The sequence below is a fragment of the Corvus kubaryi genome, unplaced genomic scaffold (genome assembly GCF_017639235.1).
Source record: "Corvus kubaryi isolate FWS band 111438036 unplaced genomic scaffold, C.kubaryi_AGA036_p1.0 65432, whole genome shotgun sequence".
Classification (NCBI taxonomy): Eukaryota; Metazoa; Chordata; class Aves; order Passeriformes; family Corvidae; genus Corvus; species Corvus kubaryi.
In genome coordinates, this window is record NW_024581996.1 from 33537 (window position 1) to 45579 (window position 12043).

General features: G+C 45.1%; 1 protein-coding gene across 1 annotated transcript in view; it reads left to right on the forward strand.

Annotated features, from left to right (window-relative positions):
- LOC121673436 (MICOS complex subunit MIC19-like) overlaps positions 1 to 12043 on the forward strand; it is a 48795-nt gene that overhangs the window by 14773 nt on the left and 21979 nt on the right. The window contains exon 3 of the mRNA XM_042046729.1: positions 10998 to 11068. Coding sequence (XP_041902663.1) covers positions 10998 to 11068 — 71 coding nt within the window. The remainder of the gene's footprint in view (positions 1 to 10997; positions 11069 to 12043) is intronic.

Here is a 12043-nt window from a genome sequence, read left to right on the forward strand (position 1 = left end):
AAGGCTTTTTAAAAAGCAGAAAATGACCCTTTTAAATTCAGAAAACATCAATGAATTTTTTTCTTTGAATCGTTGCCTTGAACTGACAAGAGATTATTTCAGGTACTTGTAAAATTGAAAGAACTTAATGAAAAACTGAAAAATCCTTACGAGACCTGTGCTTTTATATTGGAAAAATCAAGTGTAAAATGCTCTGTGTGTTTGTACCGTGCAGTGTGTGGGATGTTTTCGAAGTGGGACTTTTACCAGTTGTTGACAGAACAAGGATTTGGTGACAGTGTTTGAGAGGACATTTGATGTCTTTTTACTTGAGTAGCTGATGCAATTAAAAGTTTTCAGACACACTAACCTCTTTTTATGTGACTGAGTTTCCTGGAAGTGTTTTGCCCAGGCTTTAAGAATTTGAAGACAGAATAACTGGAAAATTTCAGGGTGCAGGTGGCATAAATAAAACTCCTGCTGGCAGGAATTCCTGGCCCTGCACAGGACAACCCCAAAAAACCCACCCTGTGCCTGAGAGTGTTGTCCCTATGAGGTAATTCCAGATTTTATAGTAACAAAAGGGATGTTTTTCCTGTAGCTGCCCAGATCAAAGGTGTGGGAGCTTTTTAGAGTCACTTTGGTTCTTTGGAGGGAGAAAGAGGAGAAAAAATATTGATTATATCAAGTTCATCCTCAATGCTCCCATACTTTATAAAGTAAAATACAAAAATCCAAACCTACAGGTATTTCCATGTATTCTCAGACAGCTGGGTAATCGATACAGAGATGGAATTTATCCAGCTGGACCTGTTGCTGTGAGGAATGAAGGAGAATTATAAATGATTGTGGTTGTGTGTGCCCATCCAGTCCCACCCCTGCCATGGGCAGGGACACCTCCCACTATCCCAGGTTGCTCCAAGCCCTGTCCAGCCTGGCCTGGGATACTTCCAGGGGTGAATCCCATCCAAAAAAACAAATTCCACGATGGGCACAGGGGTTGGCAGACCCTTTCTAACCCTACGCAGGGAAATGTTGAGTTCAGAGATTTTACCAAAATAAATGGCCGTGATAGGGGGACAATGTAGGTGACACAAAATGCATTCACAAAAACAACTGAAAGTCTGTTCAGGCCAGTGAGGGAAAAGGTGGAATGTCTGTCTGTGGATGCCTGGGGAAATGGAGGTGTGCAGCACAAGGGATCACTTGGAATGGGAAGGAAAAATAAGGGCTCCAGTGGAAAACAATCCATCTGTAGGAGGGAGCATCCCCCAAATACCTGCGGGATGGCTGAAGTGCAGAATAACAGCTCTGGCTTCAACAATGCACTGCAGGAGGGAGCTGGAAATGGGCAGTGAGAATAAACAGAACCCATGAGGAATGCAGGAAAAAGGAGCCCAGGAAATAGTGGGAATCATCTTCAGAGGTCACAGAACATAGTTACAAATTCAGAATGCTTGTAGGAATCTGTTTGAATTATTTGGCCTCGTGTGTCATCCAGCTGTAGGAATTCTGTGGGTTTTGCCTTATTAAGAGCAGTGCAGTGACTTTTTAAACTTCCAGATCAATGTGTTTGGTGCTAATAATTCCACTGTGCCATGCTTTCGTTTTCTTAGGTCCTGGAATTTATCTGAGGAGGTTTTTAGGGAGAGCCCACCTGTCTGAGTTGTGGCTGCTTTTCCTTCACGAGGCAGCTTCCGAGCACAATGGGTCTGCTGGGATCCACTCTTGGAAGAGCACTGAGAAATTCTCCCATTACTTTGATTTAAACGTGCTCAGAGCTCGTTTCCTTTCTTGCTTCACTAAATATGAGCAGAGTTCTCCACCTAATATGAGTGTAAAATGTGATTTTCTTGGATTCAGGTGCTTATCAGTCATCCAAACAAATACCTACATTGTTTTTCACCAGGGGTTTTTTATATTCTCAGTGGTTTTTGTTGTACCAGTGCTGATACCTCCTCACTGCTCTCACCTGGTGTTCAAAGCAGCTGCCAGAGACCATCCTTGAAGTTCTTCAGTTGCTTCACCATCACCAAAACCTGTTATTGATATGTAGATTCTTACATTTTGGCTTTTGTTGTAGCAGCATCAGCTGTCAGTCAGTTGGTATCAGATTTTCTGCCTTTTCTTGTGGCTGTTTTCACCTGGATCATGAACTTGGCACAGTAAAAAATCTGCTGTCCGTATTCACCCCCTCTTTGCTCTCCTGCTAATCCCAATCATCAAAATACCACCTGACGGTGACACCAAAATTCAGAGTATTTGTGGCAGCAACATTCAGAGAAGTCTGTTGCTCGGACCAAATGCAAATATTAAAGTGGTTTTGGGTATTGAACTCATCCTGTTTGGGTACTGCAGCTCATAATTCCACAAAATGAGGATTTGGTAGGATTGATCAAACTGCTTCCTGAGGGAAGTTCCCACAAATATCAGCTGGAAAAACCAGACAAAACTTTTTAAAGCATCGAGAGAGAGACAGCAGCACAAGCCTGTGCCATGACACTGTTGCCAGGGCTGTTGGATTGAAAGAGACAGAATATTTTAGAATTTCTTTCAGGAACTTTATTCGTGGTCTCTCTTGGGCTGGCGTGTGAGTGTTATTTGTGCTTTTCAAAAAATGGTAATCTTGCACTCATTATGGCCCAAGGCAGCCAATCTCAGGCAGCAGTGATAGGGGAGATCTAATAAACAGAGCTAAACCCAGCTATTTTCCATTGATTTGAAAGAAGACAGAGCTAATCTGTGATTCTTTCTGTTGGGCTGCTGCCACAAGATGAATTTCACCTCCAGCTGCAGAGCAGATTGCACATCTACAAGGCAAAAGAGATTTTCACCCTGATAGCAGATCCAAATTTCCATATATATGGAGTTGTTAAGACTGCAAGGGGCCTTGGGAGGTCCAGGCACCTGCTCAGAGCAGCATCAGCACCGACGCTGAGCAGATGGGTGAGGGCTTTGTGGAATTGTTGGGGACCTCCGAGGCTGCAGATACCACAGCCTCTTAGGATCCCTGTCCCTTTGCTCTCCGTGGAGGGAGGTACTTGTTTGACCACTCCATGGGACCTCTGCCTCTGGTCAAAATGAGTTGGAAACAAGTGGTGGTTAAAGGGATTTTCCCAGATTTTCTCAGAGTTTGAGACTTCCTCTTAAAATCATGGCTGCTGTAGACCGTGGAAGAACTTCCCTGGACTTAGCGCTGTCTCTGCTAAAAGTTTTGCCAAAACAGCTCTGTGAGTGACCTCAGATTGTCTTGCCTTGAGTTTCCAACACCTCAGGACTTTGTGGGAGTCGTTCATGCAGGATGAGCTGAGCTGTGCAGGAAGGGAGTAGGAGATTTAGGCTGAACTGACTTTCTGCTGCTGTATTTTGAAATGAAATGTGCAGAATGGACAGCTCTGGACCTTGGAATAAAACACTGGAATATCCCTGGAAGTCACAGCCATTCCTGGATAGGACCCTTGGGTAGTGGGAGGTGTCCCTGCCCACAGCACGGGGTTGGAACTGGATAATCTTGAAGGTCCCTTCAATCCCAAACCATTCCAGGATTTTAGGATTCGTGCTGATCATGGTTTGCCTGTGAGCTGCTGTAGCTCCCTGTGGTGTGGTTTTTGCTTTGCATAAGTGGCCCATTGGACCAGTATTTAAGAATTAATTCCATAAAAGCAACCAACGACAGAAATTTAAAATCCTTATTCCTGTGCTGCCGTTTGTACCTGATGCCACCAACAGAAGGGATTTCCCAACTTACATTTCCTGGGCATCACCCCTGGCAGCAGCAACTCCCATTCCCGTGTGCCTCAAAGATGTACCATGTTCCTTTTGGGGGGCAAAGCCTGCTTTAGGTCGTGGAGAAATAACCCCATTGGTTCCTGAGGGAGAACATAATTTAAAACACAGAATAGTGGCTTTTTTTAAAAAACCTTAAAACAGGGCTGAGCTGAGAAGGAAAATTGTAAATGGGAATGATTTGAATGAGGCTTCTTGTCATCAGGAGGGGCCATAAATACAGTTGTGCATTTTCAGGTGCGTCTCTAAGCCTGAGCACATTTGTATTAACACCAGGACTACAATTACATGCAGATTAGCTGCTTGGCTGAATAGCTGTAAGAACTTTGAATAGAATTGTCCTTTTCACAAAGGTTTTCATTTTCTTTGGCAGCTCTGAGTGTTAACAAATTAGAGATCGATGTTCTAGCAGGGCAGAAAAGTGAAGTGAGGCATGGCTGGGGAGAAACTTCAGAGCCATTAATAGTTGCAGTTAAAGGCATTAGTTAGTGGTGCCTGAAAAACAGAGTTGGAAATTCAGAAGAAAAGGTCAAAAATCACTCTCTTTCCCCCCATTTTCTGCTGATAACTGAGTTAAGTATTTTACCCCGCATGCTGCACACTGAATATCTTTGACAAGCACCCATCATGGAATCAAGCAATCACTGATGGGAAGTGAATTTTCTTCCTGCAGGGCGTTTGCCAGGCACAGCACGTGTCGTGGAATCACAGATTGGTTTGGGACCTTAAACACCGTCTCATTCCAACCTGCCATGGGCAGGGACACCTTCCAGGGGTTTTTTTGGGTGGGTTTGTGGCATTTGCAGCACATTTGGATACCTTTGGGGTTTTATCTCTCTGTAGGAGCAGGTACTGGGTGGTTTTGGGGGTCCCAAATCCTCCTTCCAGTCCATAACAGTTCAGGCGTCTCTTCTGTCAGAGGGACAGCTTGGTCCTGACGCAGCTTCTTCCAGGCCACAAGGGACAGATGAGGTTTTATAAAGGCAGAAGAGAGGGAATTGCACTTGAATTTGAAATAGGCAGCTCTAGGCAAGCACCACCAAAATCCTGATGATTTGCTTTAGCCTTAACTCCCTTATCTGTGTGTCCTCTGCAGGTTTAGTCCAGCATCCCAGCTTGCTTCCTTTGCTGCATTTTTTTTCTGTGGGGCTTCTCTTTCAGTTTGAATTCCTTCTCCCTGCCTTGCAGCTACTTCTCCCGCTTACTGCACATAAAAAAAAATTTCTCCTCTGCTGCAAAAGCTCATCCCCTGCTCTGTTCATTCATCTTTAGTCCCTGAGTTGTCCTAAATTGTGGTGGAAGGGATTTCTTAGGTCCTTTTCCAAAGGCACCTTTTATGCTGTAGTTAAGGATTGGAAAACTGGTTTGCTTTGGGCAGCAACCATTTTTTTAAGGAAAGATGCTCCGTTTGAATAGATTTCATAAAAACCCAATTTTCAGCCCTGTGACAGATCCAGAGAACTTTCTCATCCATCCAGTGAGTCCTAATGACAGCCCCAGTGAGGGCAGTGAGCCCCCTCATTACGAAGGAGCTCATAATATGATTTTAAAACAAGAGTAGAAGTCTTAAGTGTTCTGTAGAATCCCTGAGTGTGGATTTGGACATCCTTAGTTTCATCTCTGGAATAAAAACTGCAGCAATGGACTGAGTAGGGCAGCTGGATCAAATGAGAGCAGTCAGAACTTGTATAAAAAATAACTTATCTAAAAATTCAAGCACAGGCCTGATCTGCTGACATTTCAGAAGAGATTCCCTCATCCATAGATCACTGGGAGGCAGAATGAAGATGCAGCCTTACTTGGGAAGCTGTCTGATGTTAAATGCTTGCTTTTCCATAGCTTGTTAAAATCAATTCAGAGACAAACAGAGGCATTAAATTCGAATGCAAATGCCATCGGAATGGTCATATTTATAAAGCTGTAATTTAATGTGACTTGGAACTGGGGTGTAGGCACAGAACAGTTGATGGTTTTATTCTCTTTTTGTTCTTTCTTCTCCCCTAATTCCTCCTGTCCTTGTTCACTTGGTGGCGCTTTCAAAGATGAAACATGACTGGATGTTTCTAAGTTTATTTCTTCTAATCTTGCCTTTTCCTCTGTAGCCCAGAGGAGACCCCAGAGCTGCTCGAGGGCTGGAGCCCCTCTGCTCTGGAGCCAGGCTGGGAGAGCTGGGGGTGCTCACCTGGAGAAGGGAAGGCTCCAGGGAGAGCTGAGAGCCCCTTGCAGGGCCTAAAGGGGCTCCAGGAGAGCTGCAGAGGGACTGGGGCCAAGGCATGGAGGGACAGGAGCCAGGGAATGGCTTCCCAGTGCCAGAGGGCAGGGCTGGATGGGAGATTGGGAATTGGGAATTGCTGGCTGGGAGGGTGGGGAGGGGCTGGAATGGAATTCCCAGAGCAGCTGGGGCTGCCCCTGGATCCCTGGCAGTGTCCAAGGCCAGGCTGGACATTGGGGCTTGGAGCAGCCTGGTCAGTCTTGAATTTGGACTAAAATCAGTGAAACAACTTCATTGTGGCTTTGGAAATCTCTTCTCTTGAGGCCATTCAGATCTCAGGCTCTGTGTCAACAGGATGATTAAAACAAAATGCTTCCTATTACCCACAAATGGCTTTGTTAGAGATACTGAGATGAAATGGCCACAAGTACAATTAAGGGAGAAAAGAAGCTTAACTGCAGCAGAAATGGATTTAAAAGAGGCACAGAAAACTTCCCAATTTGCCTTTCAGGGAACAGGATAATCTTTGCCTGCCGATGCTTTGAGTCTTTCTGTGGGGGAGGATGAGAAGGAAGAAGTCTTTAAATTAAAAATTCTCCCCTGATTCTCAAAGGTGCCAAACAGCCCAAGCCCTTCGTTCCTTTGGTGGGTGGAGCAGGTGCTGAGCTGAGCTGGAGTCAAGCTGGGCTCATTTTTGTCTTTCACAGCACTAACTTGAAGCAAAAGGGCAGATTTGTCTCTGTTGTATGCAAGTCAAATGTCTTTTTTTTCTTTGTCAAATCAACTCTTAACTACGTAACTATTAAATTTAATTTAAAAAATTAAATAGATTGCATGAATGTTACTCTCATAATGAATTTCTTCAGGGCTTTAAGAGCCAGGGGGCTTAAAAGCAAGAATTCAGTGCCAAAATAAGTCGTGGTCTGTCTGCAGCAGAAACAGCTTCGCCACATTTTTAATAAAATGGTGCATATAGGTGAAGTAGCTCTGGTGAAATTAAATGAGGGATCTCAAGTTCTCCTTGTTCTTTTGATAATCTTTTATCAGCTTGCATGACACAGGATCTCTCAGAACTTTACCTGGCTGCAAATCTGAAGATTTTCAGCCCAGAGTGAAACGTGTACTCGTGCTTTGAGGTCCCCCATGCAGACAAAACAGTGACCTTGTGAGGGGCTCCAGGAATTTATTTTCTTACACAGACCTTTGAAATCAGAGCTGTCGAGAGAAATAATTCTCCTCTTATTCCTCCAGCTTTAAAAAGCTGCTCCCACTTTCACTCAGGGAAAATTATTTCAGTGGCAAACGTGGTGAAAACACTTTTCACCCGTGGTTAGATCTCATTTTGCTCTTCGTGACTTATGGCATTATTTGTATTTTCTGTGGCTCTGTGTATGTGTCAGGGAAAATTGGATGGATTTACAATGAAAATTGAAATTCTCTTTAACTTCTCTTTCAGCCTCTGTTTCTCTCAGTTCACTCTGGAGGTGGTTCTGGAAAAGGCACCACTTGTTACTCAATTTTACTGCAATATGTTCATTACCTTTGGGCCAAAACCACTGGATTTGGGTTGGAAGGGGACTTTAAACTCATCCAGTTCCACCCCTGCCATGGCAGGGACACCTTCCACTATCCCAGGGTGCTCCAAGCCGCATCCAGCCTGGCCTTGGACACTTCCAAGGATGAAGATAATAAATATATGCCTTTATCTGGAGATGAGGAAATGATGTTACGGCACCATTTTTAATCTGCATTTAGGGAAATGACCACTGCACTTTTATCTGGAGGATTAGGGAGGACTGGGAAAATGAAACTTCATCTCTGGATTACAGAGAGTTTATCTCTAAAAGAGAATCTGAGTGAATTTCAAAGGAAGGCCTGAGCCAACAAACAGCACACTTCATCTAAGATAACAAATGATTTCTTGATAGCTTGTAGGATTGAAACTTGTGGGCATACATAGCAGCTCAGTTGATCACTTGAACTGCAATTAAAAAGCAGAACAAGTACACCCTCAATATTGTTTTTATGTCAGAAATGCTCCTTCATGCTTGAAAATGATAAAAAATTGCAATCGATCCTTACAACTGTTCTGTTCATCTTTATTGACCGGGCCAAAGAAAGATAAATGGCAGCTTAAATAAGATTCTAGTCCGTGTTGGCCTGGGAGGGGACAGGGGGTGATGGAGAGCGATTCATCATCTCAGCCCTGCCCTGGCCACGCTCGCCCCGCCGCCCGTCGCGGGCTCATCCCGGCCCTATCGATCCCATCCCATCCCAACAAGCTGGGTCTGGCTGTCATTGGGCAGCTGGGATTGCTGCATGCCAGGGGGTCACTGGTGTGAGGAGAATTTCACTTCCATTTGCTCGCCGGCCAACGATGATTTATGAAAAAATAAATGACCGCCGGTGCCGTGCGTGGAAACCTCGGTTTTGGTGCAAATGAGTGATTAGGTGTGGGGCTGGCAGTGGGGAGTGCAGCAGAGCTCTGAGCTCCTGCTGATCCAGGCCTGACCTTTGCCTGCAGCACCTCTTGCCCAATTTGTTATCATTTGTGAGAAAATAGGAGCCCTGCAATACAATTTTACCCCTGTCTGGAGCTGGCATTTTATTCACTGATTTCAGTACATTTCAGGATTATCATTCACAAGGAGAGAGCTTGGAAGAATGTTTTTCTTTGCCTTTTTTCTGTAGTTGGTGCTGCTTCTTTTGGAATTTCGGGAAGTGTTTTTGCAGGAGTGAGACCAGCACTGCTCATAAGATGATAAATATTCCTCAGGACATGTTTACTCCCCCAGTGACCACAGACCTGTGTCATCTGGGACTTTTGTGGAAGACTGATCTCTCCACTTCCAGGCTTTTCCACTTTTTTCCTCCTAAAAATGTTTCCATCATTTTGCTTTTTCATACATCAGTGTCTTAAGCTAAACTGCTTTGTTTTACACCAAATTGGAATGATGCTTCCCATGGACTGGATCGTGGCATCCATGTGTGTTATGGAATCATGGAATGGTTTGGATTGGAAGGGACCTTAAAGCCCATCCAGTCCCACCCCTGCCATGGACAGGGACACCTCCCACTGTCCCAGGCTGCTCCAGCCCCAATGTCCAGCCTGGCCTTGGACACTGCCAGGGATCCAGGGGCAGCCCCAGCTGCTCTGGGAATTCCATTCCAGGGCCTCCCCACCCTCCCAGCCAGGAATTCCTTCCCAATATCTCATCTAAATTTCACTTTTCCAGTAGGAAGCCATTCCCTGGCTCCTGTCCCTCCAGGCCTTGTCCCCAGTCCCTCTGCAGCTCTCCTGGAGCCCCTTTAGGCTTGGAAGTGGCTCTGAGCTCTCCCAGAACCTTCTCCAGGGTGAACATTCCCAGCTCTCCCAGCCCGACATATGTTAAATATTTGAAAGATGCAAAATCAATATTGAGGCATCAGTAACTCCAAACCGTGGGATAAAGTCCCAGGTTGTTAAAATAAGGATTCAGCTGGTTTTGATGCAATCTCCCAGTGTGGGATTGTCAGGATTTTGTTGCCATGTTAACATCACTCCCTGGGATGCCGATGACTCAAAGCTACACGAGAATTCTTGCAAATGCCAGCAGAACCTTTTTGCCTCTCCACGCCCTGTTTCCACCAGCATTCAGAGGAAAATGGTTTCAGAGGAGTTTTGAGCTGCTTCAACTTTGCTTTCTCCCTCCAGCTGGGCAGCCAGGTGCCTTTGGTTATTATAGCTGAGGTCCAGCTGTGCCGAGGCTATAAAAACCTCCTGAAAAATGCCACCTCTGTGTTATTGAGACATGAAGCAAAACAACATTCCAGTGATTTGTCTCAGGCTGTAGGATCTCAGGATTCTTTAGGCTGGAAAAGACCTTTGAGATCATCGAGTCCAACCATTCCCAGCACTGCCAAGGTCACCACTGCCCCCATGTCCCCACGTGCCACATCCACACGGCTTTGAAACCCCTCCAGGAATGGGGACTCCAGCGCTGCCCTGGACAGCCCTTTTGGGGAAGAAATTTTCCCAGTATCCAGCCTGCCCCTCCCCTGGCCCAGCCTGAGGCCGTTCCCTCTCTCCTGTCCCTGTTCCCTGCCAGCAGAGCCCGACCCCCCCCGGCTGCCCCCTCCTGTCAGGGACTTGTGCAGAGCCACAAGGTCCCCCCGGAGCCTCCTTTGCTCCAGCCTGAGCCCCTTTCCAGCTCCCTCAGCCACTCCAGCCCCTTCCCAGCTCCGTTCCCTTCCCTGGACACGCTCCAGCCCCTCCAGGCCTCTCCCAGAGCTGTCTGACCTCATGCCATCCTTGTGCTCCTCTGGAATATCCTCCCCCTTCTTCCCACAGCCAGAAACTGCCCTTGCTGTTTTCACACATAGAAAAGTTCTGTTGCTTGGTGAGCATCTCCCACCTGTGCTTTGGAAATGAATGATTTTGTAGAACCAAATCAAAGCTATCCCTGGGTTTAAGGGAGATGAAAATCAGTTCTGAAGCTGCCTGGCTTTAAAAATTAAAATTAGCAACTGATTGAAGCAACCTGGGAGTTTGGAATATTCCAGGAACTCCTTAGAGAGGCATTTTCAAGGCAAGGAGCAAAAGGGAAGGTGGAGCCATGGTTAATTTATTGTGTGACTTTGAAGCTTGGCTCGAGTGTCACCTGTGAGGCAGGGGAGGAGATGTGTGTGAGGAACACAAACAGGGCACTGCAAAGGAGTAAAGAATCTGTATTTTGATTTTAATTTCTAATGAAGAAGTTGCAGAGAGTCCAGGAGCACCTTGTGCTGAGTATGGGATTCCTACCCCGTGTCCCTTTAGGGTTTCCTCCCCAGGAGCCATTCCTTTTGCATAATCAAGAGGATGCACTTAAAAAAAAAACCACCCCCCAAAAAAAGTAATTTCTGAAACTTTGTCATTTTATGGTTAGGTTTTGAGGGTTTTTTGAAACAACTTAAATCCAAATTAGCTTTATTGACTAGATATTAGCGTGCCTGTAAATGCTGTTAACTGGAATCTGTATTTATTCTGTTTTCTTTCCAGAGTGCCCAGTTCTACAAAGTCACCACTGAGCAATACCAAAAAGCTGCTGATGAAGTCTCAGCTCGGTTCAAGTGAGTCTGTTCTCCTGTTTTTTTCCTGGCAGCTGCGTGAGTTCTGTCCACATCAAAATGCACAATAATTCCCCTTTCCTCCCTCACAGATCCTATCAGTCCCTCTGGCTGTTAAAAGGAGGGAATTTGGGAGAATTTGGAGGCCAATGTATAGGAACCATAAGCTGCAGAGAAATGGGATGCCCACTTAGTATACATTTGTTAATTTGTAGTTGATAAGAAGCATGAAAGAGTCTAAGAATAGATCCCTCTCTCTGATGGAGCCCCGAAAATGGGATTCCAGCTTTGCATCACGATCCCATCCATCCCGTGCTTGCACCATGGGAAGGATTTAAATGAGGAATTTCACTCTGCCCTCAACAGTGAAGGTCAAATTAAATAATTTTGATTAGTCCTGAAGAGAGTGAAGTGAAGATCTGGTAATTGATGGATCAAAGTGACAGTGACCCTTAGCCTTGGACTCTTCCCTTTGGGCTGCTCCATCCCTCAGGCAAGAGGTTCCATTTATCATTTTAGTGAGGACACAGAACTTTTTACAGCCTCAATTCTCTCCTCTAACCAAGAAATGCTGCAGAAAATGAATTATTCTGCCACGAGTTTTTTAGATTTGTGGAGGGATTTTCTTCTGGTTTGTGTTTTGTTTTGATTTTTGATGAGCAGGAAGAGAAAAGTCCTCTCTGAGCTGCTGGTAATGATACAAATAAAATTTTAAAGTGTAAGAAAAACACATTTTTTCTCTTAACAGCATGAATTGTTGAATATTCTCTGGTGTATATGTAAAAAATTTTGTAGTGTTTAATGGTGCAGAGTATACTGAGCACTAAATTCATCTGTCCCTTAAGCAAGAGGGACAGGACGACCATTGATCAAGGTCTGATTTAAGCATAATTCGGAGGGTTTTCCATCATGTCTGGAAATCCAGGTAGGTTGGGATAAAATTCCCACCTGGGTGTCTCCTTCCTCTGTTACAGTGGG